This window comes from Coffea arabica, chromosome 7e (genome assembly GCF_036785885.1).
Source record: "Coffea arabica cultivar ET-39 chromosome 7e, Coffea Arabica ET-39 HiFi, whole genome shotgun sequence".
In the NCBI taxonomy this organism is placed as follows: domain Eukaryota; kingdom Viridiplantae; phylum Streptophyta; class Magnoliopsida; order Gentianales; family Rubiaceae; genus Coffea; species Coffea arabica.
Window position 1 is genome coordinate 3629975 of NC_092323.1, and position 26299 is coordinate 3656273.

Genomic DNA, 26299 nt, shown 5'->3' on the forward strand with positions numbered 1-26299 from the left:
AGCTGGGTTGTCCGGAGCTTACAGTACAGCCTCAAGTTCTGTCACTTGTTTATCATTTATTGTTTACTTAAATAGCCCCTTTACATATCAATTCAATTTGCAAGATACAAAAGTGTAATGCGCAACAGCCATACAAAGAAATTGTAGATTATCGGGGATTGTTGAGGTGTAAAGTTAGAGTGAGTTGAGCGGGTCTTCATCTGCAATGCTTTCCTGATTGCTCCTCATTCGCCGGAGCTGAAATGAAAGCGAATTTGATATTGCGTGAACTGGCTTGTCCGTCACCCGAATGAAATTGTAGGACCATGCTCCAAGCAATGTTCCACATACAGGTCCAACAACGTACACCCAAATCCCCTCGTAGTAATCGCTTGCTATTGCTGGACCAATACTCCTTGCTGGGTTCATGGATCCTCCCGAGATTGGCCTATCGGAAACAAGGAAAGACAACATCGTAAGTATAAGCTCGGTTGTCATTCTACTTTCTTGGTGGAAGAAAGGAAGTTTTGGCTGCTGCGTATGAGCGGATACCAAGGCAAAGTTTACTTACCCAGCCAAAATGGAAGAAATGCAGACGGCGGAACCAACCGCAATACCTGCGAGCTCCCCTATCTGCATGAATCCAAGTGTGACAAGTATTACCGTGCAGTAGTGCTAATTGATCTGTTTAGACGGATATTAGTGCTCTTACTGCTTTGGTATCAGTTGCCACTGCAGAGGTGACGAACATCATAGAGAACGTCACAACTATTTCCATTACCAGAGCTTGAATGGTTGTTCCGGGAGGGGATGTAGTTCCAACATGTTCAATTGGGTGGAGCAATACGTGGAGTGTGAATCCAGCTGAAATTGCTCCTGTTAGCTGGGCTCCTGCATAAAACGGTACCTGTTGTAAATCCAAGTCCAGCGCTTTAGTTGTGTAGCACTTGCATGTCAAAGACTGATAATTACACATGTAGGAACCATAACCTAACTCACATTTGAAGACTCATTTAGAATTACCTTTCTTTTTTTTTTTTTTTTTCCAATGAAGAGCCCCTAAGAATACTTTGTACCACTTAATTTCCTCAACGTTTTAACAAGATAAACAATTGATGATCTTTCCCACGAAACGTTGCTGTGAGGCCACTAGTTCCTTTTGGCGCTCACATTGATGACAGGATTCAAAGTATTAATACCAGGGCCACGCCTCCAATAATTACAGGAACCCAAGACGAGCGGAGAACGAGACTACAGGTTGTGTGGTTCCACTCTCATTTTTAATGAAATTTCAGAAGGACCCACAAATTTTGGATCCCACAAAAATGAAAAGCAAACAGAGAAATTAAATAAAGATATTGACGAATCCAATCGGCATTTTGTAATTATCTGGAAGCTGCTAGGCAGCACTCTGTTTTTCTTTTTTCTTTTAACCATTGTTAAAAAGCTTCTTAGGAGATTATTATCTCTACCCAAACAAACTTTAGGTTGTAACCAGACAAGAGGATTCTACATCCAGTCAACCACTGAAACCAACCTGTATGGGAAAGAGTTTGACTTAAAATGGTCGTTTCCTTGTACAAAAAGACAAAAATGTTCTGCTTCCGGAATTAAAGAGGGCAAAATATAAGACTACTTCGACGTATCTCTATTGTCTGAGTTTCTTCAAGCCAATGAGGAAATGTCTTGATTGAGTTTTAAAATTGAAAAATTTTGTGGGTTTTGTATACCAATCACCAAGCACATCCCAGGGCATATGATATGATAGACCTAGTTGGTAGTTACGAAGTAGAATAAATTCATGGAGAATATTCTTGATTTTTTATACAGCTGTGGACGCTCAAGTACAACAAATTGTGACGTCTTGATTCTCAAACCAAGCACTCATAGAATGATTATTCAGAAATGATTATTATTCATTTTACCCCAAAAAAAAAAATTAAAGATTGATTATTCAGAAAAATATTCCCTGTTCTCTTATTTTATTTTAAATTTTTTAATGCAGATGTCGCTGTTTTTGTAACTTAGGGTTCGTAAAGCCAAAGAAAAAATTTGTGATGATCAAGCAACTCAAATAGACGAGCTCTGCCACTATCAAAAAGCGAAAAAAAAAAAGAAAAAAGAGAAAGAGAGAGCAAAAGATCAATTGAGCGATTGCCCCTACCAACGGTAACTTGCAAGAGCGGTGAAATTGGAAGATGGAAGAAGATGCAATAAAATACTACTAGTAGAAGAGAAAAGAAGAGCAGAGAGTTAGATAGGGGGCTCACCTGCTTCCATGGGAAGTGTCGGACAGCAGCAAAAGCCAAGGTGACAGCAGGGTTCATGTGGGCACCGGAGATATGTCCAACTGCATAGATCATAACGGTGACGATGAGTCCCCCGGCCACCGACGCTCCCAGCTTCGAGACTTTGTGTTCGTCGCTCGCGCTTAGAGCCGCCGAACCGCATGTCACGAATACCAACAGATACGTCGCTATTATCTCCGCTGTAGCCTACACTACACTAACCTCCCACATCTCAGTCATTCATCACAAAACTCACAATTCACAAACTTGGCCAGAATTGATAATCACTATGAATTTTTGTTTTTGTTTTTTTTAAATTATGATTCCAAAATCTGATGTTTGATTTGAGTCAAGGTAGAAAACTCAAGCAAGCAACCACCGGAAACCCTACGCTGGACAATAAATAAGGAACATTGCATGCATGCGGGTACGAAGTACAAATTTTAAATCTAAGCTGAATCATGCTTTGTAAAGGTCCATTAGGTGAATGGTTATCGAATATGAATGCTTGTAAACTCGAATAAAAGGTAAATATTAAACGGATTAGATGCCCTTTTTTTTTTTTTGGTTGGCATCTCACTCGCATATTATAGGCTTAAAGTGTATACAACCTTCCTGATAAATCCAGGCGGACAACATTCTCCATACAGTCTCCCAAGGTTACTACTCAAAGGCATCTGCGATATCTGCTGTCTTTCGGTTGAAACCGATCCATGTCCCTCTTTTCTGGAAGAAGCATTGACCTTTGCCTGCCCATTCTCCATGAATCTCTGAATATATGGGGGGGCTGCAAATTAACCTGCCTCTTCAAATACAAGGAAAACCAATTGAGCTTCGTCAAGCTAGGGCGAAGAAGAGATTGACTCGCGCCTCCAAGTAAGTGTCTAATGTGGCGTACGGTTGATTTATATACACTTAGATACCATCTTCAACCTTTTCTATATATAACAAGACCAGGACTGCAATAATACCAAGCGGTGCCTTGGAGATTTTAACGTATGTTGAGTTAGGGGAAAAGCTTATTAGATGATCACATATCCTTTCCCAACCTCCACATCGGGAATAATGGACGACATGTCCCTCGTACATTTTTATTTGCCAATTTGGCTTCAGATTCCCTTGTCTGAATATGATGCTGTGTTTCCACTATTACCTAACTAGTACACTTCTCTTTCATATAATATGGTAACATGTGTGAGTGTTTTTTTTTTTTTTTCCCCTTGAAAAAGTAACACGTGTGTTTCAAACTTCCAGAAAACTAATAATATATGTTATCCGAGACAATAGAATCAGTGCGTGGTATAGTCAAATTGCCATAATATTATTGGGCACTACGATCCTCATCAAAGGACTTGATATGTTACGGGTTATATAGATCCAGAAACTTTTATTACGCGTACAACTCAAATCATAAACTACATATAGAGGTCTTTCCAATTTCCAATTGTATTTTTTTTTCACTGCTTTTGAGAATCTTATAACAAGAAAATCCATCCAAGTATTAATAATAAAGAATAGAAAGACGATAACTAAGGAAAATATCAAGTTAATAAGTCCCACTACCATTCTAGAAGGGATACAAAGTCGCCCACCGCCTTTTGAACGGTTATATCAAAAGAGAAACCTAACGTACACGCACCAGATGGGGGTCAAAAAACAAAAAAAAAAAGAAAGAAAAGAATTCCGGTCGTCACTTTGTTGCATTGTACTGTTAAATCGAAAGTTAGGAGTACAGATTAATGCGGAGGAACAGATGGCCCAATCATTTTGAGTGTTTGCTGATGTCGGAAAGTGGCGGAAGGTTGTAGCAGCTTGGATTGGAAGTCCTTCATTACTAAATGGCAACGGCTATCTCGTCCCAACGTCGTCAAGGTTAAATGGCAAAGTTAGGGGGTGAACGAACATTCATGTTTTGATTTTGGAGCAAATTCCGTTGATTAATTCTTCCAAATGCGCCCGTCCTAATGATATAGAATTTACCTCAAGTATCAATAAACGCTGTTGCCATGGAGGGCATTGTCCTTGCGTTGCTTGATCTACACATATCGGTCCAATGATCAGGACGGCTCTTAGGTTCTTTTCGGCTTTCAGATTCGTAGTTCGAATTCTGCGCTTAATAGAAAGGGGTTTCGAATTCGGTTGTTGTCAGAAGCCCAACACTCAATCAATGCGGGGTGGTTAAGTGGATCTGCTGAATGTGTTTTATGTCATGGTGAGGAGGAAACTATGGACCATCTGTTTTTCATGTGCCCCGTGTCCGCAGCAATATGGGCTAAAGTACATGCATTGTGCCCTGTAAACAGAGGATCATGCCCTGGTGCTTGGAAATAGAATGGCTAACTCAGCTTTAGAGCAGCAACTCTTTTATTGACAGAATTCAAAGGTTGGCCCAGGCCATAACGGTCTATCATGCATGGCGAGCAAGAAATCGGGTAATGTCTCAGCAAGTCCCTACCTCTCCCACTGGCATCATGAATAGTATTGCATGGCGTGTTAGTATTTCTTGGGTGAGGAGTTCCAAAATCAAGAGTTAGCTGGTGTTTAATCGTGGAATGGGGGATTACTCACAAGTTTTTTGATCATGAGTAGATAGGCTCTGGTTGTTCTTTAAAATTTGTATGGTACAGAGGTGATAATATGATGAATAGGCAGCTATCTGCTGCATTGGGTAAATTCCTTGCTCTATTCAATAAAAGCTTCACATTTGCTCCAAAAAAAAAAAAAAAAAAGGACTGCAAGACCAACAATTCCATGATGAAAACAGCTGAGCTAGGTTAAAGGAAAATCAAGATTCACCAACAAACAAACTATTGATTTAGATTATGGGCTCAGAACACCAGAGAGTTGAAGTACAGCTACAATAGCGGATGGTGTTGATTCCACTATTACTCTCCTATAGGATTTAAGTTTGTGGGTTAATTACACTTTGCTCCTTGAACTTGAGCCATATTGTAACCCTTTGCCCCCATACACTCTATACACTTTGCCCCTTGTTGCCAACTTTCGGACGGGGTAAGATGAAGTTCTAGTTTTCATGACCAAAATATCCATAGCTAATTCTCATACATACAATAATAACTATAACATAATAAACACCTATCTCTATAATAGTTGTTAAATGCATTTAAACATAATTATACTATGAAGTTTGCTCTTTTAGCACTAAAATGAATTAGATAATCTACAAAAAAAAAAAAGTCTTAACAACTCAATATGTTTATCTTAATGTCAATGGAAATACATATTTTAAATCAAATAACATTAATTAGTGCATTTAAAATGACAATTATTTGTTTATATTTTTTATTGTAGCACTTTTTAATGTATTTTATGTGAGATAAAAATATAATTAAAAAAATGTATTAAGAAGTTTACTTAGAGAATCTTTATTTTTTTAAAAAAAATATCGAATTCAAAGAAAATACAAAGCAAGGTATGAATACAACATAAAAATACCAAATAGCATCTTATTGACTCATCAAAAATTTGTGAAAGTTGCAAGGTAAACAAAAATTATTAAAACCAATTTGTTTACAATTTGAAGGAAGAAAGATAAACGCCGGAAAACTTGTGGAAAAGTTTGATGAAATTTCAAATTCTTTTTCTCTCCATAATACAAATTTTCAATTATTTGGTGTTATACCATCTTTTATTTTTTAAATTTTTTTTAGATATGTGACTTTGTATTTTTTCTAATGAGATGTTTTGTATTTCGATTAAAAGTATATCATTATTTTAGAACCATTATGCATGCACACGCTAATGTCATTCTGTTAAAATTTTGGATGGAGAATTCATCACTAATATTTGACTAGTCAATGAAGGGAGCGAAGTGTATATATTTAAAGTTTATGGGAGCAAAGTGTTATAAAGTGTGAAATTCGGGGGATCCAATCTTACCAGAATGAAGAATGGAGGAGACCCCAAGATTTGGTGGCAGATTTGGCGCAGGCAGGCACGACAAGTAAAACCCATGAAAAGGGGAAAAAAAAGGACACGTTCTGACTTCTCATCCGCACAATGGCGAGAGGGAGAGGTTTCCAGCAGCGAATGCCAGCCGTTGATATAGCAAAGGAACAAAAGATACTGCGAGGTGTTGGGTTAGACAAGCACGTGGTGCGATAAAGGAGGAGTAAATAGGACAAAATTTGGCTGCCAAAAAATTTGACTGAGGAGGATGCAGGAGGAGGAGGAGGGCTTTTCGTTTTTCCAGCAGTCCTGGATTGCTGTGTTTTTCGGAGAATAACACCAAAATTAAATGGGGGCGTAATCGCCAACAAGACAACAACAAAGGGCAAAAAGAAAAATGAAGCTGAAAAACACGGAGAAAAATTTTTTTTTTTTTTAAATTTAAAAAAAAAGGAAATAAAAAAAATACAGAGATCCATGCAAATTGCAAAGGCAACGACCACCAAACTCAAATGCCCAATTGCCGATGGGCTCTTTCAGTTTCATGCAAACAAACAAAACTTTCCAATCATCTCTCCTGCCCGGATCCTATCATGTTGCGTCTATTCATCATTCTTGTTATTGACCGAACTGGCGGCCACAAACTGATCAGCAAACTTTAGTTGAAAACATTTAATTTGATTAGCCTGAGGCTTGAGAGCCTGACCACCAAGGCAGGCGTTAGACAGATTCATGATCATAGGACCTCTATCTTCTCTCTATTAGTTTTTCTCCCTCCCTGCATCCCTCTCTCAGCAAGCAAGTAATGTGGTGCAAATAATTAACAGTACGTAGTACTGAGCGAGTAAATTATGGATCCTGAAGAACCAGGAAATGGTTTCTCAAGCAGGACCATTCCTCTCCTGGTTAGCAGCACTAGCAGTAGCAGCAGCAGCAATCACACCAGGGATCCCATTATTATCCACTCCCTTTCAACGTCGGGCAATACCTCTTTTTATAAAACTTGTTTCAACGGCCTCAACGCTTTATCAGGTCAGGTTCTTCTTCATCTTCCTTCCAGTCCTCTTCTGTTTATTTACTTCTTACTGCATCATCCAATCCTCCCTCTTCTCTCCTCCTTGTAGTTTGATTTTATTTTCCCACTTAAGCCTTGTTTTTCAATTTTATTAAAGAATCCAACTTTGTTTCAGATTTGTTACGCTTACGCTCATGAAATTATTTATGGTCCGTAATGATGTGTGGAGTTCGCCTGGAAAACTTCCAGTGTGATGTTAAAAGCGGACGGTATATTCTGCTTACTCATATTTTTAGCAGATGCATGTCCATTATATATCCTTCACCATCCTGCTTTCAATCACACACTTCAGTCTTTTATCCTCAACCACTTATTTCTGAATTCCGTCTGCTATAATTTGTAACCCTATAACACCGTGCTCGGTTATGTGGAGTTATAATCTGAAATTTCAAAACGCAAAAACCATTTGTGTCAAAATTCAACGACGCTTGTATGTAAAATTCAGTGTCACGCCTTGCATGGTTTCGTTCTGGTGTGAATGACTTGCTTGTGAAATTTGTTACTTTACTCTCTTTCCTTCGTTTAAAGTAGTTGCAAGCTACTTTATTTCAGGAAATTATGTCATAGGCTGGTAATTTGGTTCCAAAGTTAAATCGCTAGGTAATTCGTGCTTGTTGTTCAGGAGTTGGAATACTCTCAGTACCATATGCCTTGTCATCAGGCGGATGGTTCAGCTTGATGCTACTGCTAGTTATTGCATCCTCTGCTCTTTATACTGGCTTGCTTATCCAGAGATGCATGGATATGGATCCAAGCATAAGGAGCTACCCCGATATCGGTGAGCGCGCATTTGGGGCAAAAGGAAGAGCACTTGTATCCATTGTAATGAATACTGAACTCTATATGGTGGCAACCGGTTTCTTGATTCTTGAAGGAGATAATTTATACAACTTGCTCCCTGATGTCAATTTCGAAATTGGGGGTCTTAAAATCGGAGGAAGAGAGAGCTTTGTTATCATGGTTGGCCTTATAATACTGCCTACTGTTTGGTTGAACAACATGAGCATCCTTTCTTATATTTCTGCCAGCGGAGTTGTAGCTTCTCTCCTACTTCTTTGTTCAATCTTCTGGGCTGGGGAGTTTGATGGCATTGGATTTCATCACAAGGGAGTTCTAATAAATTGGAGCGGAATTCCAACTGCTGCGAGCCTTTATTCCTTCTGTTACTGCGCTCATCCAGTTTTTCCCACCTTGTACACTTCCATGAGAGATCAGAGACAATTTTCCAAGGTTATGCGATATCATATTCAACCTAATTTCCTGTGCAAGTCATTCAACACCTGCTGAGTTACTAGCTCAACTTCTGTTGCAGGTTCTGGGAATATGCTTTCTTGTATGCACTATTTCGTATGCATTGGTGGCAATTGTGGGTTACCTGATGTTCGGTTCAGAACTCATGTCTCAAATAACATTGAACCTTCCAATCGACAAGATTAGCTCGAGAGTGGCAATATACACCACATTGGTCAATCCCATAGCCAAATATGCTCTGATGGTAATACCAATTGTGAATGCCATTGAGACTAGGCTGCCGTTAAATTGTCATAAGAGGTCATATAGCCTCTTCGTCCGAACCAGCCTGGTCCTTAGCACTGTTATTGTGTCCCTGGCCATACCGCTTTTTGGGTATCTCATGTCACTTGTTGGAGCATTTCTGAGCGTCACAGCCTCCGCCATACTTCCTTGCCTGTGCTTCTTGAAGATTTCTGGCATTTACCAGACATTAGGTCTTGAGCAGCTGGTAATGGTCGGCATTGTCTTGATGGGCATTTCTATTATGATAGTTGGAACCTATACATCTGTGATGGAAATTGTAATGCATTTTGTAACGTGACTTTTACCCATTCAAGGTAATTCCCTGATTCACTGGCACGGATGTTAATATTTTTTGTGCTCAGTTGTAATGATTGGAAAAATGATTACAAAAATTGAAAAGGTGCAGGCCAGGGGGCGTGATGCTGTGTGGATGTTTGTGGTTACATAAGCAGAGAGGAGAGTTAGCACAAACTCTTGATGTTGACGAACCATAGAGGATGGGCATCTCTTACATTCCACCTGTGGCCCAGGCCCAATTTGAGTGGCAGCCCAGAATCTTCTAAGGGTGGGTGATGATAGTAAATCTTTTTCACTCACGCCAAGAAGAGTAGCCAGGGATAATCTTCTAGAAAAAGATCATAGAAAGGGGTTTTGATGGATCGAATATCCTAGAAAGGAGTCAAAAGGTCATTCGGCTTTTCAGAAATTCAGTGGTAGTACGATTCCTGAGAGGATCATTAGCTTCGCGCCCATGATTGCCCCATGCTGTTAATTGTGCAGAAAATTTGAAAGGAAAATGGAAACCGATGGTCCAATAATAAAAACACAACAGAGAGAGAGAGAGAGAATGAACATTTCTAAAGTTGCATAATTGATAGTCCCATTCAATACAGTAACTACTCATAGTTGTTGACTAGCACTAGCAGCAGTACTAGTAATTAGTGGATTTGTCTGGATTTCAAAATTTTTTTAAATAATTAATATTTTGTTTATATTAAAAATATTTTTTAAAAATATTTTTTTTATATATATCATATCATAAAAAATATTATAATATTTATTTTAAATAATACTTTATCCAAACAAATTCAGGATTTCACAGATCCAGCCTTAACTAGTAACTACTACTAATGGCACTAGTAAACTCCTAGTAACCATTTGGAGTTTTTTTTTTTTTTTTTTTTTGTCAGTAACGATATATGTGTATAATCTATTCTATCCTAATCTAGGGGGAGGGGGAGTCTAAGGAGACTGTGATAGGAGGTTAGTGAATATACAGACCTAACTAGATCAAGAAAGCGCTATGACACAATTCTTAGGTTGTGTTTGGATTGCATTTTCCGTCATTTTTCATGGAAAAATTACTGTAGCGATTTGATATATGTGAGGGAAAAAGGTGATAGGGAAATGTGATCACGAAAAACGATAATATTTTCCGACGAAAACCTTCAATCCAAGCAAGGCCTTAGATTTTTTACGATCCCAGCTACAAAATTCCAAATCCATCCACACCGCCACGACTCTTGGGCGTTAATTAATCATGCTTTCGTCTCTCTTCATTTCATTTCCACCTCCATCTCACAACACTACTGACTACACCCACCCACGCTTCACTTTGGCGCCACAACTCACCAAGCTGACTGCCGCCCATAACACCCCGTCCCCCCCTCGGGATTCCGTTCATTTTTCATCCACTGGGTATGACTATTCTGTAGTTTTTCCTGCTCTGCTGCTCTCCTCACTTCCTTGAAATCTTAAACCCCCCTTCCCCAAAAAAAAAACTCTAATTTCTCACAGTCAAATCATCGAACGCCGTAATGGCGTCGTCGACAGCGTCCTTTCCCTTCGTGATTCACCCTGCTCTAGACAATTCAGTTATTCCCTACAGTGGAAATCATCGTCGACCCAAGTTGCCTTTGCTAGCATTTAGGCCGAGGAAGTTTACCAGCGATTCCAAATTTGGAAGTTGTGGGCTTTTGAATGAAGGTATTGCGAGCCTATCTTCATGCTGCGGCTCCACCATGACTAGGAAGTGGACGCTCCAGCGCTTTAACGCCACAGGTAGTGGCTCTGGGGAAGTTCAGAGTGGGGAAGAATCGGACGATGCTTTACAAGCCACAATTGAGAAGAGCAAGAGAGTTCTGGCTATGCAGAAAGACCTACTTAATCAGGTTCGTTACAACCATCTGAGCGTTTTGCCCAAAAATTTTGATTTTGAGTTTTTTCCCCCCTTTATGAAATGTAATTTTTTTCCGGGGTAGGTAATATGAAATGTAGGCTTTTTTAAAAATAAATAAATAAATAAATGTAGTTGAGGACAACGCTTAATTGTAAAATTCCTCGACCGTTTCGTGGATGACCTATTACTGATTTGAAGAACCATCTGACTTGTACCTCGAAGGCAATTCGATTCTGTGTTGGCTTGTATGCAAGTGAAAATATGATCTTAAAAGGGAAAAGGGATTGGTGTTGCCGAATCATATGTCGAATGCCCCCCTATAGGTTGTTTGTAAGGATTAGAGTCTGTACTTTATTCTGTTCTGACTAGTCAATTTCGGCTGTTCGGTTTTTGATATGTGTGTTTGTATCAGCATTGCTTTCTCCTCGTTGATGACCATGACTTCATTTAAGCGACGAGATTGTGACCTTTCTCTTAGATAATCTACTTGGGCCTCCTGTACAGTAGTTGGCATCTATGTGCATTACTTTGGTTGCCCAGCTTCTTTTCGCTTGGAGTATGTAAGAACTTGGTATAATGGCTTGTTAACTATTTTGAACTATAATTAATTCCCTTGTATCTCTCAATTTCACTTCTTGATACTTCCTGTATTTAATGTCAGGCCCCCGATTCATTGATAGATGTTGTGATCTTCTGCTCATACTCATCATCTCAAGGCTTTATCATCAGATCGTTTGTGTAAATTCAGGTTGATGACATCATTTTATTTGGTTCTCTCTTGCAGATTGCGGAACGTAAAAAATTAGTTTCATCTATAAAAGATAGCATTATTGACCAGGAGAATGACAGCACCCTTTCAACTGTTAATGTTGCATCAGCCAATGGAACTGAAGAAGATGAGGTACTGACAACTGATGAGGTGAATGCACCTGGAAAGAACCTGCTGCGCACAGAAACTTCTTCAAGTGCAAGTTCCTTGGAGCAGTCCAAAGACACTAGCAAAGAGATTTTTCAGTCCTATAAAGATGCTTCTGCACATGTAAACAAGCAGTCTAGAAGTGCCACTTCTGCCGTAGGAACTTCCAGTTCAAAGATTTCCTTTGATGTAGATTCGGAAAACCAATTAGCGAGTATATCAACAGAGACAATTCCATCTGATCTGCCATCCTTTCTCTCAGAGACCAGTGCAAAGTTGCCTTTGGAAGATAAGCAACATGAAGATTTCGAAAAATCGAGTGCACAGGAGGTGAATGTTGATAAAGAAGATTCTGGGGGTGAAAAAGTAAAAGCCCCTCCATTGGCTGGCATCAATGTTATGAACATAATATTGGTTGCTTTAGAATGTGCACCATGGTCCAAAACAGGTAGTGTGATAACATTAAGTTTCTGGTGGAAAATATTTTATGGGGATTAACTTCTTCAGGTCTTAGGTTAAGCATGTTGCCATTTCCTTTTGATCTCCATTTAGTAGATATTAAACTTATTGACAATGTTTTATTAGTTTATGCTGAAATTATAGTGAACATATACTCCTACAAAAAGAATAGGCTGGAGTACTCAAATATGCACTTCTCCTTGACTGAAGGGTCTGTTCAAATGGATGTGCTTGACTGTTAGACATCTATTTCTCCAGTCAGTAGTTATTTCGAGGCTTGTCATGGAATAAAAACATTAGTTTTAGTAATCATGTTCAATGCAGTTTAATATATCCTCTTTCCTTTTAATTAAGATAGTGCCTTGAAGTTTGAGCTGAAACATATTCATTGCATATATCCATACTCAGTGGTGGGCGCTTGCATGTGTATGTCTGCATATAATGATAGACAGGTCTGTATATGATTGTGCCTTAGTTTTATACTTGTATTCTACTCAACATGAGAACTAATATGTCAAGAATTTACTTAGGTGGGCTTGGGGATGTTGCTGGAGCTTTACCCAAGGCTTTGGCTCGGCGAGGACATAGAGTTATGGTAAAGTTTCAGAAACTCTTTCCAAGACAAGATGGTCACATGGTGGAGTACCTGTTCAAAAGCAATTTGTAGCTGATGTCAGGATTTTATATTTTTGAACTTCTGAATAGCTCGCCAGTTTTATTTTCCTTTTTTTATTTTCCAGTGTTGCATATGGTCCTCATTTTGACGTGTATGCTGTCTATGTGGAATATTGCATTCTGTGTAAGAAATGAGAAATTTTCATTCTTCCATAAACTTGTCACTCTGCACTTCACGGTAATTGTAGTATGGTATGTAAGTTAGCAGACAGCGCAGAAATCCAGCAAGATTCTTGGTAGTTGAGTTGTACATATAAAATGAATCTTTTATTTTTTGGTGGATTTTATAGGTTGTTGCACCTCGGTATGGTGATTATGCTGGAGCTCAAGATACAGGGGTTCGGAAAAGGTATAAAGTAGATGGTCAGGTATGAAGTTGTACACCCTTATTGTATCTTAAGCAAAACATTTATGACATTAAAATTTCTGATACCTGGTTGCACATCATGCAGGATATGGAGGTGACGTACTTTCAAGCTTACATTGATAGTGTTGATTTTGTTTTCATTGACAGTCCTTCATTTCGACATATTGGAAATGACATATATGGGGGCAAACGTGTGGTAGGTTTTTATTTTTTTCTTAAACAAGTAAGCTTTGTATTGTTATTCTCTATCCAATGGTGGAAATACAGTCTTATGCCCTGATGGTATATCTTCTACAGGATGTGACTTTTCTCCCTGATTATCCTTTTCCTAGTGTTCTTCTGTGACCAGATGCTTGTGTGTTGCTGCTTCCCTTGCTTCAACATTGCATTTTCCTATTCTGCCTATTTGTGTATTTATGTAAAATATAGACGTGTATCAGAATCATAGATGTAAATGTTTGTGTTTCTTCATCATCAATTCTCTGATTCACAGATGTTAATTTTTTGTGCTGCTGGTTGTTCCAGGATGTTTTAAAGCGCATGGTTCTGTTTTGCAAAGCTGCTGTTGAGGTACAACATTATGAGGCATCATGGCCTGGCACTTCTTTTGGCCTTGCGTTCACAAGGCTACATATTTGTCAACCTTCATGAACTAAAACAGCAAGTCATGTTCAGTCATGCAATTGTACTCTTTATATCGATATCTTACTGATGAGAAGATTTACAAGCTGTCATTCATCAGTCAATGTTGGGGATGATAAGGGTTAGACTTTTTATGGAGGTGGCCGTCTGTCATGCAAGAATTGATAAAATTGTCTGGAATAAGCTTTGAGAAAGAAAAAAAATGCTTAGTCCTGTGGAATTCATGAAAAGAATGGCTGAAATGAAATAGACCTTGATTTTACTCATGATTATTTCTTCAATGTTCCTTGTTTCTATGTCCCTCGTATTCTTATATGTTATCTGGAGTACTGAAATGCTTTATTTATTTATTTATTTTTAGGTGCCTTGGCATGTTCCATGTGGTGGGGTCTGCTATGGAGATGGAAATTTGGTTTTTATAGCAAATGATTGGCATACAGCATTACTGCCCGTGTATTTGAAGGCACATTATCGTGATCACGGAATAATGAAATATGCCAGATGTGTTCTTGTGATTCATAACATAGCTCACCAGGTTTGTCCTGAGACTTATCATCCAACAGCATATAGGTATTGTCTCCAAATATAGTTGTCAAATGATCAGCCTTGGGAGTAGGTGAAAGTGTGATTTGAAAAGTCATATATGATATAGGTGCTTGTCATACATGACATTATATCAGAAGCGGATATGAGGTTGGGAATGGAGGGAGAGCTCCCGTTCACTGGTTCATGGTTTGATTAAATTTTTTTTTTCTGTTACATCAATACTTGAAAAGGTGCTGATCATTTTAGCGGTAAAACAATTTTTGGTTCCTCTGCAAAATTTGCACAATACATTTTTTTTTTTCCATTGCCCGTGTTCTCTGTTCGTTTATTGTGTGTTTTCTCATGTCTGCATCCAGGGTCGCGGTCCTGTGGATGACTTCTCTTGTGTTGATCTTCCACCACATTACTTGGACCTTTTTAGGTTGTATGATCCTGTTGGAGGTGAGCACCTCAATATATTTGCCGCAGGGATAAAGACAGCTGATCGTGTTGTCACAGTGAGTCATGGATATGCCTGGGAGTTGAAGACATCTGAAGGTGGTTGGGGCCTGGATGGGATAATCAATGAGAATGACTGGAAACTTGCGGGTGTTGTTAATGGGATTGATACAAAAGATTGGAATCCTGAGTTGGATGTTCATATTCAGTCAGATGGTTACACAAATTACTCACTAGACACCTTGAAGACTGGCAAACCCCAATGCAAAGAAGCATTGCAGAAGGAGTTAGGTTTGCCTGTCCGTGACAATGTCCCCTTGATTGGTTTTATTGGAAGGCTTGATCACCAGAAAGGGGTTGATCTTATAGCCGAGGCAATTCCTTGGATGATGGGCCAGGATGTGCAGCTGGTCATGTTGGGCACTGGTAGGCCTGACCTTGAACAGATGCTTAGGCAATTTGAAGGACAGTACAGCAACAAAATTAGAGGTTGGGTGGGTTTTTGTGTAAAGACAGCTCACCGGATAACTGCAGGTGCAGACATTTTGCTGATGCCGTCAAGATTTGAACCTTGTGGACTGAATCAGCTCTATGCTATGTGCTATGGTACTGTTCCTGTTGTTCATGCAGTGGGGGGTCTAAGAGATACTGTGCAGTCTTTTAATCCTTATAATGAGTCTGGGCTTGGATGGACATTTCAAAGGGCTGAGGCAAATCAGCTGATCAACGCGCTAGGGAATTGCTTCCTCACATATCGCGAGTACAAAAATAGTTGGGAAGGGATTCAAAGACGTGGTATGTTGCAAAACCTAAGTTGGGATAATGCTGCTGAAAAGTACGAGGACATACTCGTTGCGGCGAAGTACCAGTGGTGAGTCATGAAGCATACATAGGTACTGATTGACACGAGGAGCAATACATTTGAATCCGCAGAAAGCTAAAAACAAGTGAACTCCTTTTATCTCCACAAGGAAAACCTCTGAACAATTTGCCAGGAAAATATCCAAAGGCTTGGCTTCACTTCCGCAATGTTGAGTTGGGCAGAATTTCTGATGTCAGCATTAAAAAGATTGCTTGTACTGTTTGTTAAATTCTAAGCTAGGAAATTCCCAGATGACCGCCTCGTATGACTCCATGAATTACTTTTTAGACAACTTTTATTCCGTTGTTGTCATCTGGGACTTGAGAGGAGTTTTTAAGTCTTTACATGAAACCACATTAACTTTGAAATACACTAAAATCTCTATAAATTAATTGTCTCTATTAAATAATAATTTTTCTGTTCCACCTTAGGTTAACGAGTTAATTAATAATTTTGATAATAATAAGATATTAATTTTTTTTAAAACTTTACGCAAGTTCCTTTCATACTATAAATTATTAATTCACTAGAAGTATACGTCATATTTTTTTTTCTTAAAATATGAGCCTATTGTTGATTTGTAAGCACCATTTAGATCATATTTTTTTCGTAAAATATGAGTCTATTTTTTATTTATAAACATCATTTAGATGTAACAAATATATAAGAAGACTTTGTATTTGTTTACTATAAGAAGACCTATTTATATACATAATATTGTCAATCTGATCCATTGTATGCATTTAATAAAATGGAAGTGAATATATATCAATTAGTATTCCTAAGTTTTTTGATTTCTTGATAATAGAAAAATAATATCAGTTACGTACGTATATTGAAGACATTAATAGAGTTGAATTATACTTTTAAATTAAGTAGATGTTAATTAGTTTATATTCATTGGGCTTTTAATCTCCTTTTATTAATAAAATAATTCATATTTTTATAAAATAAAATAAAACTTTAATTGATTAAATGAGCGTTTCTTTGAATTGTAACTACACTCATCGATTAATTAAAACGCGACATTCCATTAAAAATGTATTAGTACATGGGACGACTACAATTTAACCCAATAAGGCAGAAACGCAAACGGGCGGTGGCCTTATTGATTTCATAATAGAATAACCTATATTCCGAAATTACATTTTATTTTAATTCGTATTTTAAAATAAAAAATGGCCACACTCGTGACAGCACAATTGCGGCCCCTGTAACTTGTCAACACCAATAACACATAAGACACACAACAACAAACCATCTCGACTGTGTCCAGATATCTAGGAGACTCCCCTGTGCCGATTACATTGCAAATAAGGACGACCAGAGAAGAGTCCTGCAAAACCCTTGGACAAACAGCCTTCAATAGAACAAGGAGACTTCGTGCAACCCAATGCACTGTTTTGTTTAGCTGTTTCCATGCAATCATCCGCAGCGCTCCCACAATTCTCATCACAGTTGAAAAGTATGTCAGCAGAAATAAGTTGCCTTCTCTTTGGAAGTCTTGCTCCGTTGGCGTGAACATATCCATTTAAAGATTCATGCTCTTTCTGCAAGTTATCACCCAACTTCCTCTTCAGTCCTGGTAAGCTCTTCGAACCTGCCAAATGATTACAGTCTCATAAAAGTCAAACTAATCGTCCATGTGAATTATTGATCATGGCTATAGAAAAGGTATTATACCAGGAAGAGAATCATCAAATGGTCGCTCATCCGAATCACCGCAACTGCACAACAAATAACTAGTATCATTACACCCAATCCTGCAACAGACATATAATCCGTGCCATGTTACATATCCAGATACACATGCAGGTGCCCAGATAAACTGTGCTTATGTGCAATGGACTTCATCAGAAAGTCAAAAATGTCAAGGTTTGTCTTTTATTCATTACTAATATGACGTGTTCTGAGTCACAAGACAACTAGACCAAAATGCTAGCCATGATGCTAATATTAACTGTTTTTCACACATTCTTCCATGCCTTGAAGATGCAATATAGAATCTCAGTGCCATCAGATCAGTCACAATAAATTACTCAAATAAAGATCCCATACTAAATCTTTCCTTTTTAAAATTGAAACACAAACTCTCCATTTGTAAAAGGTGCATCTTTGTCTATGATATCAAAGTCAACAATGTATATTTTTCCACACCTAGCAGTATGGATATCTTATTAATGCAATAGACCTATCTTCGCATCGAATGACTATGGAACCCAAATCTCTTACCCTTCCCAGCCAAACTAAGGGGAAAAAGGTCAGATAACATAATATCCAGATAAAACCATCTAAAAGCGAATAATTGTGGAAACACGTAGATGATTGATCAGGAATCAAACCTATACATGTGCTCAACAAAATCATCAATTAATACAGGCCAAGCTCCTGCAAGGGGGAACAAATTTAGTCAGTAAAGCAAATGCAAGTTTGAAAACCGGGTGATCATATAATGAACCACCAGTTCCTGTCCAGAATTAAGAAATTTTCTATTGTCAGGGTTGTTGAGAACAATAAGAAATGGTTGGCAAGGATCATTTATAAATACCTTCAGGATCATACCCTTCAAGATTGTCTTGTACACAGCGACTGAAGGCCAAAACTTGCCTCCATGTGTCCGCAGAAATATTATGCCGCTGATTTTTCTAAACAACATGAGTTAAGAAATCAGCTACAATGAAACAGAAAAGAAAATATCATCATGGAAAGAGGAATGGCTAACATTTGGCTGTTAAACTTTCCCGAAGGTGACAACTACAGAGTAAAGACCATGTTCAAGGCCCTAATCAATCATTTTCACAAAAATGCAACTGCACTGGCAACACATGGAGCTATAAATGACGATTAAAACACCACTCTGCAAACTCTGGGGAGCTTAACAGTGTTTTTAGTCATTTCTTCTTTCAGTAAGTAACTTGAACAAGGTTGCAGTGATGAAAATGGATTATTAGCAATCAATCACAACAATATAACCTCTAACATGTTGGATAAAGTTGGAAATATAATGAGAAAAATTAAAAGGAAAGCCCTGAATGCTCGTCTAAAAGCAAGGAAGAGATGGATGAAATATTAAATATCTACTTTTCTCAATGGGCAAATAAAAGAATGGAGACAACACGTTCCATTAGATTCTGCTAAGATAAAGTCATTATGTTCCGAATCATTTTTAGGCTTCTATACCAGACAAGAAACAATCAGTGAAGAAGGGGTTGATGATGAGAATCAAACTAGTTAAACTGAAAGTTTCCAAAGAAATGCAGAAGCATGGCAAACATTAATTGTTTCAGGAATAAGTTTAGATGCTTCTGGTGGGTTAATCTCAGAAATGCAGGAACGGCTATTCCGTACTTTCAATAGTCAAGAGAACTAATATGCCAAGAGAGTAGCGAAAATAATCAAGCAGATCATTCGACTGGGAAACAAAATCTTTATCCATGTTTAGAAGACATTTTTATCCTCTTTAATTAATAAGACAATCTTTGTTTAGGAGGAATACCTAGATTTATCCTCTTTTTTTATCCTCTTTAACGGGAGTTTCTAACAAGTCTTATTACCTCAACAAAGTTGCACCACTGATTGAGCAGTTGAAATCTACCAGCTAAAACTAATCTCCAGGCCATAACAGCCCTGCTTACAGCTGCAAGGTGAATAAACAATAAAGGCACATGAGGTTAAGAAAACTGAACTGGCATTAAACTACCTAAGGATATAATTTCATTTAAATTGACTTACTGATATTCTTCTGACCATTTTCTCGGCAAATGAAGAAAACAAAATCATAAAACCGTGAGAACTCAGAAAAGTCTGCCTGCATAAAAGGAAGACTGAGCAAAGTACACTGAGAATTTAAGCACACAAGTGACAAGTTATAACTAAGGAAAAGGGCTGCAGCTCACTCAAAATCAGATAAGTACCTATACTTGAGCAATTAGATTTTGCTATAGTCCAAAAGAAACAACATTTTGTATATATTAAAACCAATTTCACTCAAGTTACAGGAAAAAACAGAATAACTTACCAGCAAGTCTAACCTCATCATAAGTTTGTATATTTCTTCAAAAACAGAGAACCTGAGATGTGCACAAGAATAATTTTTAAGTTATGTTGAGTTATAAAAGAATTAAAATAAATAAATAAATACATAACATCTTCTTTCCCCTCATTGTAGCCAATACATTGACTGCATGCACAAACTATTGCAATAGTTTGCAAATTATAGCTACATCATGTAGTGCAAACCAACTTCCATCGATGCCTGAATCATTTAAAGATTACCACAAGAACAAACCCCTGTGCCTAAACCATACAGAGTGAACCCCCTGGGCGCAAGCCCAGTGCCCCCAAAAGCCACTTGCAAGGCTGGAAAACAGCCAGGTTAGCAATAGCAATTATATGAACAAAGAATTAAATTTGGAACCGAGCGAGAGATTTTCACTATGTTTTTCTTCTATAGGATGCAATCAACAAGGCGCACAAAAAATTTTCAGAATCTCAATGTTAAGAAGGAGGCAAACAATTCAACTTCATAGTCTTACTGTGAATCTTATGTCCTCCATACCACACACACACATACCTTGTTTGTGATCTTGAATCCACTAACTTTGAGAGTTGAGTCAACGCATTTCTTGAGTATCTACCATTCTGATATTCTTCATTCGATAAGCATCCTTCGCTCCCAGAATCATATGGCCTTGACATGATTGCTGCAATTAGAAACGCCATTCACATAAATGTTCCAATTGATCTTTAAATTCAGTAAATACATAAGTTGACATTCAAGTACTCATGAACATTACACTGAGATACCCAGGACTACGTCTGATGCATGTAAAGAAAACGATGATCTAGACAGCATTTGAGAGTGAAAAAAGAAAGGTCATCTAAGCTTTTCATTGCATAATAAAGCTCTCTAATTCTGCACGCTTTCTTGCTCTAAAACAAAACTGAAAGAAAGGAAAGCATGAGAGAGTTAAAAGCCAAAGGCCAGCGAAGCTTTTCCTTGCATACTAAAACTCTATCATTCTGCATACTTTCTTGCTTAAAACAAAACTGAAAGTAAATGACTCCTGCACCTTGTGCCATATAAGTCCCTAAACTTCAAAATTTCTTCAAAGACAGAAAACAGTAGAGAAATTCTTGTGGAACGTAAATCTTGCACTACTACCCAATCCAGCGTTATGCCAACCAAGATTGTTCCTTTCTTTTTCGTGTGTGTTTATGCTAGGAGTGCTTGATAACTGCCCAACCAATATAACAAATAAAAGAGAGGAATACTACTATCACCAGTAACGGTTGCCCGCATACATCAAATAAACACGAGCAAAACATCAGTAAAATTACAATCTTTTCATAATCCAAGTAAGCATAAACAATCAATTAACAATGAAAAGAACAAAATTACAGCAAAGACAATTGAAGACGTATGTTAGGGGGCAAAGGTACCACAATATTGTCCGTAAATCTCGAAGATGTCGAACCGAGTGGGAACAAAGGAAGAGGACTCCATGGCTGTGCGGCAGGGGAGCTCAAAACCGAGTAGTCAAAGAAAGATAGCATTAAGAAGAGGGCTTGGCTTTGGGGTTCATGGAAAATTAGAGACCCAAAACGGACCACCCCAATACTCAACTGAGTTGGTGAGTAGTGTGTGACTCGAGGAGTACTCGACTCACTGTTTGTTAAATAGGAAATGGAATGAATATCGTTGTCTCCCTGTTTCTACTGCCTCGGTGTGCGATTGCTATATTTGTAGGAATACGCGATTTGTAGCTATAGTTTTAATTTCGACGCTGGAAATTAAGTGAAATTGTCCAACATAGAAAGAAGAAAAAAGAAAAGCAGTGCTGATATATACAACTAATAGTTAAATTTAAGTGAATTTTTTTGTCATTTTCTTTTAAAATGTCAACTTAACGTCTATTATAAATTTCAAATTTGTAAAATTTGGTCATTATCTAAGTTTTTTATTATTTTTTTACTCCAAATCCATCACATGATTCATAAATGGTCTTTTTTTCAGAGACAAAAATATTAGATCCCATTTATAATTAAATAGATAATCCAATTTATATTCATTTTTGCACTTAAGAAAATAAGTTGTGATCAAAACTATATTCATTTTTCTAAGTGGGATCTGACACAATCCATATTTATTGTTGTCACTAAAAAAATGAAATCTAAACTTTTTTTGTACATAAAAACTATTACATATAAGTTAAGTAGTGATTTTAGGTTAAAAATTGGTCGAAAACCTAAGTCTAATCCAAAACTTACAAACTGAAATTTATAATGAATATAAAGTTAATATTTTAAAAGTAAAGAATGAAAATTTTATTTAATAAAATATGAATAAACTTTTGAATAATTTTCCTTAAATTTAATTATTATCACGGAAATTCTCACTATCCAATGGCAAAATTACAAAAGCTGCTATTTAAATTTCCTTGCCGGTGCATCTGAAGAACTAATACATTTGTCTAAATCGAAAAAAAAAAAAAGAAAAATCATAGATTTAATAGAAGTAAGAAGAAGAAAAATCATAAGTTCCATGCAAATTTGCGCTCCACTGTAAATCCCATTGCTATAAACTAATAGTAGAAACAACTTTTCTTAACTTTCATTTTTTCCGTTTAATAAAAGTTTTTTTGTCGTCAAATATATGATTTTTCTAATTATTCATATTTAACTCAAGATAACTTTAAAATCATCACCCCTATTTTTCCTAATTTAACCTCAAAAAACCCTTCTTATCCTGTGCAACGTACGAATCAATAAATATGTATGAGGCACCAATTTCCCAAAAAAAAAAAAAAAAGAAACCACTCCAAGTAGAAGTATATCTAAAGACCGCTGCAAGTCAAAGATACTTTGACCAGCTTCTAGACTCTTCCTCAACTTTTCTCATTTCTCACGGTCCGCGTTTCCCCAGCTTCGATATATCACCGGACTTCCCCACTTTGTCCGATTTCTTTTCTTATTGTTTTTATTTATTAGTATTTGTTTCTGTAACTATTCAGCTTCGACTTTCCCCTTGATGGCGTCAACCCCAACCGAGAGAGTGGCGGATCAATCGTCGCCACCGAGTCTCGAAGAGCTCGCCAGGAGGAGTGCCAGAACCATACTACTCCCTTTCATCATCGGCTACTCCTCCTCCGCCGCGCCGTCTGATCGACCGCGTGAAATTGCCATCATCGTAAACCCTCGTACCGGATCCTTAACTGTGATCGAAGGTTCTGTTGATATCGAATCACTTCTCCTCGGAAAAGAGGGGCGCGTGCCGGCATCAAAGGCTTCAATAGAAGCCATGCCACTGGTGAAAGTGGCGGAAGGGGGTTTGGATTGTGCGATTTGTTTGGCCGAGCTTGAAGTCGGCGAGGAAGCCAAACAGATGCCGTGTAAACATCACTATCATGCGGGTTGCATTGATAAGTGGTTGGGAATTCAAGGATCTTGCCCTGTTTGTAGATATCGCATGCCGGTGGAGCAGGACGAGAAGATTAACAATGGAGAAGGTGGCGGTGATGATAGCGATGGGGAGGCGGAGGATGATGGTGAGGAGGAGGAGGAACAAGAGGAAGGTGGCAGCGGTATGAATGGAAGGATGCCGGCTTTTGTTTTTCACATTTACTTTGCTCCGCGTCGCCGGAGCAATCAAGACTCTGGCGGAGCAATTGAGGCCGATGATGATAATTCGGCTTCAACGGGAGATGTGGACGGGTCCTCAACAGAAGATATGGAGGTTGATGGCAGGACATCATCACCAGAAATGGATATAGACCAGAGCACCTCATAGGCTTTCTTTCATTTTTTTTTTTGTTTTTTTGTTTTTAAGAAAATTCATTCAATTTGCTCTAGGGTTGTTTTGGTGAAATTGCACTGTCAATATGGATACCATCTATAGTCTAATTAAATTTTAAGTTACTTTTTTCTACCGGTTCTTTTTTTTTTTTTGTGGACGGCTGCGGCTAAATACAGCATATACTACTATTTTAAAAGCGTCGGCTTGCAGGCTTAGGTTGGTCGGTTCAGGTTCAATTCACGCGGACCCTTTTTTTTTTTTTTGTTTCTTTATTTTTTGGTGGGATATAGATATACATAGGGTTGGTCATCTGTACAATAAATAAATGCGGGATTGTGGCTTTCTTTCAACTTGAGAAATCAAAAAGACTTGGAAAACGTGTACGTGTCGGCACCCATGAGAGGGACATATTTCACAGCCCAAATTGGTTATGGGCACGCCCTAACGTTGTTGCCTACTTATTAAACAAGACTCCAATATGGCGCCGGTGGGAGGTTAGGTAGTCGGAGTAGTGTTTTCCCGGTAAATGGTACTGCTACTATTATTATGGTGTATATATATATTCCGAAATTGGAAGACATGAATGCGATTGGGGAGTGGCATCAATTATTGAAAAAATTCTAGTATACAAAATATGCTGTGAAGGGCCATTACAATTGCCAGCTCCGACTACATATCATCAGGGACCTCTTCAAGAAATGCAAGAAGCATTAGGAGTAGTTAGCTAATGCTATATGTTAGCAACTGAGAACTGCCCCCCCGGGGGGGGGGGGGGGGTATTGAAATTGAATGTATTTCTTCTTTCTTCTCCAGACTCTTTTTATCATTTCGTTGCTCACTGGTCAATCTCATCTCTATTGTCATCAATTTTCATAATCATGAGATAATTATATATAAATTTTTAATACATAAGGGTTTATGTAGTAAAGCATCAAACCACCGCGAAGTAAGAGATGTATTAGGAATCTGGGACATTAACAAAATGCAGATGTTCAGTATCTTGACAAGGGTGCTTGCCCTAAGACCAAATGTCAAATTGCCTTTTCTTCTTGGGAGTTGGTAGCACTAGGCTTTGATTGGTTGATTTTACCTTGTAAGAGGCAGATGAGATACCCAATTCAGATTCTCACAACATCAGTTTGCCCTTGTCCCACGACAAGTGATTTTGAGCAAAAACTTCAGCCACACAAACTACAAAGATTAAATTCAATTGCAACTTAGGATATAAAAAGTAACTAGAAGAGATCGGCCTCTATGAAGGAGCACCTCCTTCCAAGAAGTTGTTTGTCACCAAAAAATGGAAAAACAGACACACATGGAGCGGGCAATCACAAGAAGACTTGGATGCTCTGGGAACAAATCAACTAGATGCACCACCTGTGGCTGGCATCCAAATTCTAGGCTTGAAAAAAATTGGCTTATTCTCTGCTTCTCAAAGAAAGATGCAAGAATTATACAGAAGACAACTAGCCAAAAATAGAGGAGACTCGTGGAAATGCAGTGCTGCAACAAAAGCGAAGCAGCATAAGTAATAATGACCAATATCACGCAAAAAATTTTTTAAAAAAAATACTAATGAAACAATACGAGATTTATACCTAGAGAACATGCATTTCTGAGACCAAAATATGGAATTCATGGATCAGTAAATCCTTAAGTGCTCTGCTCTTGCACTTGGACAAGCTTTATACTTGTCAATTGAATACCGAAATGGAAGATCCCTAGCAGCATTTCATTTTTACCCAGAGAAATGTTAAGACTCGCAAAGTACTTGGCAAAAGGAGACTTCACTTTCACTTGGAAGTCAAATTCACAGAGGGTATAGCAAGGGGTTGCAGGACAAATACACTAATTTTCAATCCACCAAGCTACAAATGCATCTATCCATATCTACTTGATTAAGCAATCGGAGTCATTAGAAAGTGATGAAGAAATCAAAGAGAATATCCTATGGTCCTACATACGTACAGCAACTGGAGAAGTATTGATTTAGAATGGTCATCACTTGCAGGGTTTCTCTTCATAATAAACATACTTCTCAGCCTTTGTAGGCAACCAGAATAAGGATGTTAAAAGCTCTCCTCCATAGGAGGAGTGCAAACTGCAATCAGCAGTAAAATAATCTCACTATGGAAGACAAAATCACTCTACAACCGACCATCGCAAGTAAGTTATGTTGAGGTTCTAAAGCATTAGCCTTTTCTTATGGTGGTTACAGTGGAAAGTAAGTTCTGCAATTTGATATATGAGTCCGAGAATGATATGCTATTGCTCATTGAGATCCCTGCTTTCCATGTTCTAGCTATTAGAACTTGGTAAAACTCATACACAGTATTGCCTGCTAAGATTGATATTGTAACCCACAAGAAGAATTTTAGCTATCAAGAAACCAGAGACCAGGACACCTCTTAAGAAAATTGGACCTTATGCTTTATGTAGGCTAAACCAATTAACAACCCCAAAGAAGAAGTAATCTCAGACAGCAGAACACTATTTCCATAAATCGACTGATAGAAGCTGGAAAGTTAACTAAGTTTCAAGCATATGAACTCTGTCAGGTGATACATGGGATGCAGCAAAGGCAAAAAAATTGTAAAACTTTCCCCTATCCATTAAATAAGAAGTGACTGGAA

At 38.0% G+C, this 26299-nt stretch overlaps 5 protein-coding genes across 8 annotated transcripts; 3 read left to right on the plus strand and 2 right to left on the minus strand.

Moving 5' to 3' along the window:
- Positions 1 to 26: 26 nt before the first annotated feature.
- Positions 27 to 3304, minus strand: LOC113699311 (aquaporin NIP2-1). Its single transcript, XM_027219593.2, has 5 exons — positions 2879 to 3304; positions 2250 to 2474; positions 692 to 886; positions 551 to 612; positions 27 to 427 (listed from the first exon to the last, which is right to left on the minus strand). The coding sequence occupies exons 1-5, from the start codon at positions 3029 to 3031 to the stop codon at positions 175 to 177; spliced, it is 888 nt and encodes a 295-aa protein (XP_027075394.1). The 5' UTR covers positions 3032 to 3304; the 3' UTR covers positions 27 to 174.
- A 3468-nt stretch (positions 3305 to 6772) lies between these two features.
- LOC113698224 (amino acid transporter AVT1I) lies at positions 6773 to 9703 on the plus strand. 3 transcript variants are annotated; one of them, XM_027217965.2, is made up of 4 exons: positions 6773 to 7208; positions 7874 to 8481; positions 8564 to 9101; positions 9194 to 9703. In XM_027217965.2, the coding sequence occupies exons 1-3, from the start codon at positions 7028 to 7030 to the stop codon at positions 9083 to 9085; spliced, it is 1311 nt and encodes a 436-aa protein (XP_027073766.1). In that variant the 5' UTR covers positions 6773 to 7027; the 3' UTR covers positions 9086 to 9101; positions 9194 to 9703. The 3 variants fall into 3 exon arrangements, with proteins under 3 accessions (XP_027073766.1, XP_027073765.1, XP_027073767.1); XM_027217964.2 differs by having other exon boundaries at positions 6774 to 7208; positions 9188 to 9703; XM_027217966.2 differs by having other exon boundaries at positions 7146 to 7208; positions 7804 to 8481; positions 9188 to 9703.
- Positions 9704 to 10305: 602 nt separating this feature from the next.
- On the plus strand, positions 10306 to 16123 carry LOC113698156 (granule-bound starch synthase 2, chloroplastic/amyloplastic). The gene is made up of 8 exons (XM_027217862.2): positions 10306 to 10958; positions 11751 to 12330; positions 12872 to 12936; positions 13307 to 13384; positions 13469 to 13579; positions 13909 to 13953; positions 14387 to 14560; positions 14928 to 16123. The coding sequence occupies exons 1-8, from the start codon at positions 10605 to 10607 to the stop codon at positions 15882 to 15884; spliced, it is 2364 nt and encodes a 787-aa protein (XP_027073663.1). The 5' UTR covers positions 10306 to 10604; the 3' UTR covers positions 15885 to 16123.
- An 814-nt stretch (positions 16124 to 16937) lies between these two features.
- Positions 16938 to 21601, minus strand: LOC113699348 (defective in cullin neddylation protein AAR3). 2 transcript variants are annotated; one of them, XM_027219646.2, is made up of 9 exons: positions 21314 to 21601; positions 20445 to 20574; positions 19890 to 19941; positions 19604 to 19679; positions 19426 to 19508; positions 18420 to 18516; positions 18214 to 18259; positions 17555 to 17598; positions 16938 to 17471 (listed from the first exon to the last, which is right to left on the minus strand). In XM_027219646.2, the coding sequence occupies exons 1-9, from the start codon at positions 21375 to 21377 to the stop codon at positions 17152 to 17154; spliced, it is 912 nt and encodes a 303-aa protein (XP_027075447.1). In that variant the 5' UTR covers positions 21378 to 21601; the 3' UTR covers positions 16938 to 17151. The 2 variants fall into 2 exon arrangements, with proteins under 2 accessions (XP_027075447.1, XP_027075446.1); XM_027219645.2 differs by having other exon boundaries at positions 17555 to 17634.
- A 1095-nt stretch (positions 21602 to 22696) lies between these two features.
- On the plus strand, positions 22697 to 23796 carry LOC113698319 (E3 ubiquitin-protein ligase MPSR1-like). The gene has a single exon (XM_027218103.2). The coding sequence runs from the start codon at positions 22902 to 22904 to the stop codon at positions 23658 to 23660; it is 759 nt and encodes a 252-aa protein (XP_027073904.1). The 5' UTR covers positions 22697 to 22901; the 3' UTR covers positions 23661 to 23796.
- The last annotated feature ends 2503 nt before the right edge of the window (positions 23797 to 26299 follow it).

Coding starts and splice junctions, on each gene's coding strand:
- LOC113699311 (XM_027219593.2), bottom strand. CDS start 3,031: ATGGAGAATGGGCAGGCAAAGGTCAATGCTTCTTCCAGAAAAGAGGGA. Junction 887..2,249: donor GACACTTCCCATGGAAGCAG/GTGAGCCCCCTA, acceptor GATTTACAACAG/GTACCGTTTTATGCAGGAGC. Junction 613..691: donor TGGCAACTGATACCAAAGCA/GTAAGAGCACTA, acceptor GGATTCATGCAG/ATAGGGGAGCTCGCAGGTAT.
- LOC113698156 (XM_027217862.2), top strand. CDS start 10,605: ATGGCGTCGTCGACAGCGTCCTTTCCCTTCGTGATTCACCCTGCTCTA. Junction 12,331..12,871: donor TGCACCATGGTCCAAAACAG/GTAGTGTGATAA, acceptor GAATTTACTTAG/GTGGGCTTGGGGATGTTGCT. Junction 13,580..13,908: donor TATATGGGGGCAAACGTGTG/GTAGGTTTTTAT, acceptor TGGTTGTTCCAG/GATGTTTTAAAGCGCATGGT.
- LOC113698224 (XM_027217965.2), top strand. CDS start 7,028: ATGGATCCTGAAGAACCAGGAAATGGTTTCTCAAGCAGGACCATTCCT. Junction 7,209..7,873: donor CGGCCTCAACGCTTTATCAG/GTCAGGTTCTTC, acceptor CTTGTTGTTCAG/GAGTTGGAATACTCTCAGTA. Junction 8,482..8,563: donor ATCAGAGACAATTTTCCAAG/GTTATGCGATAT, acceptor CTTCTGTTGCAG/GTTCTGGGAATATGCTTTCT.
- LOC113698319 (XM_027218103.2), top strand. CDS start 22,902: ATGGCGTCAACCCCAACCGAGAGAGTGGCGGATCAATCGTCGCCACCG.
- LOC113699348 (XM_027219645.2), bottom strand. CDS start 21,377: ATGGAGTCCTCTTCCTTTGTTCCCACTCGGTTCGACATCTTCGAGATT. Junction 19,942..20,444: donor GATTCAAGATCACAAACAAG/GTATGTGTGTGT, acceptor TGCACATCTCAG/GTTCTCTGTTTTTGAAGAAA. Junction 18,517..19,425: donor AGTGGTGCAACTTTGTTGAG/GTAATAAGACTT, acceptor CATGTTGTTTAG/AAAAATCAGCGGCATAATAT.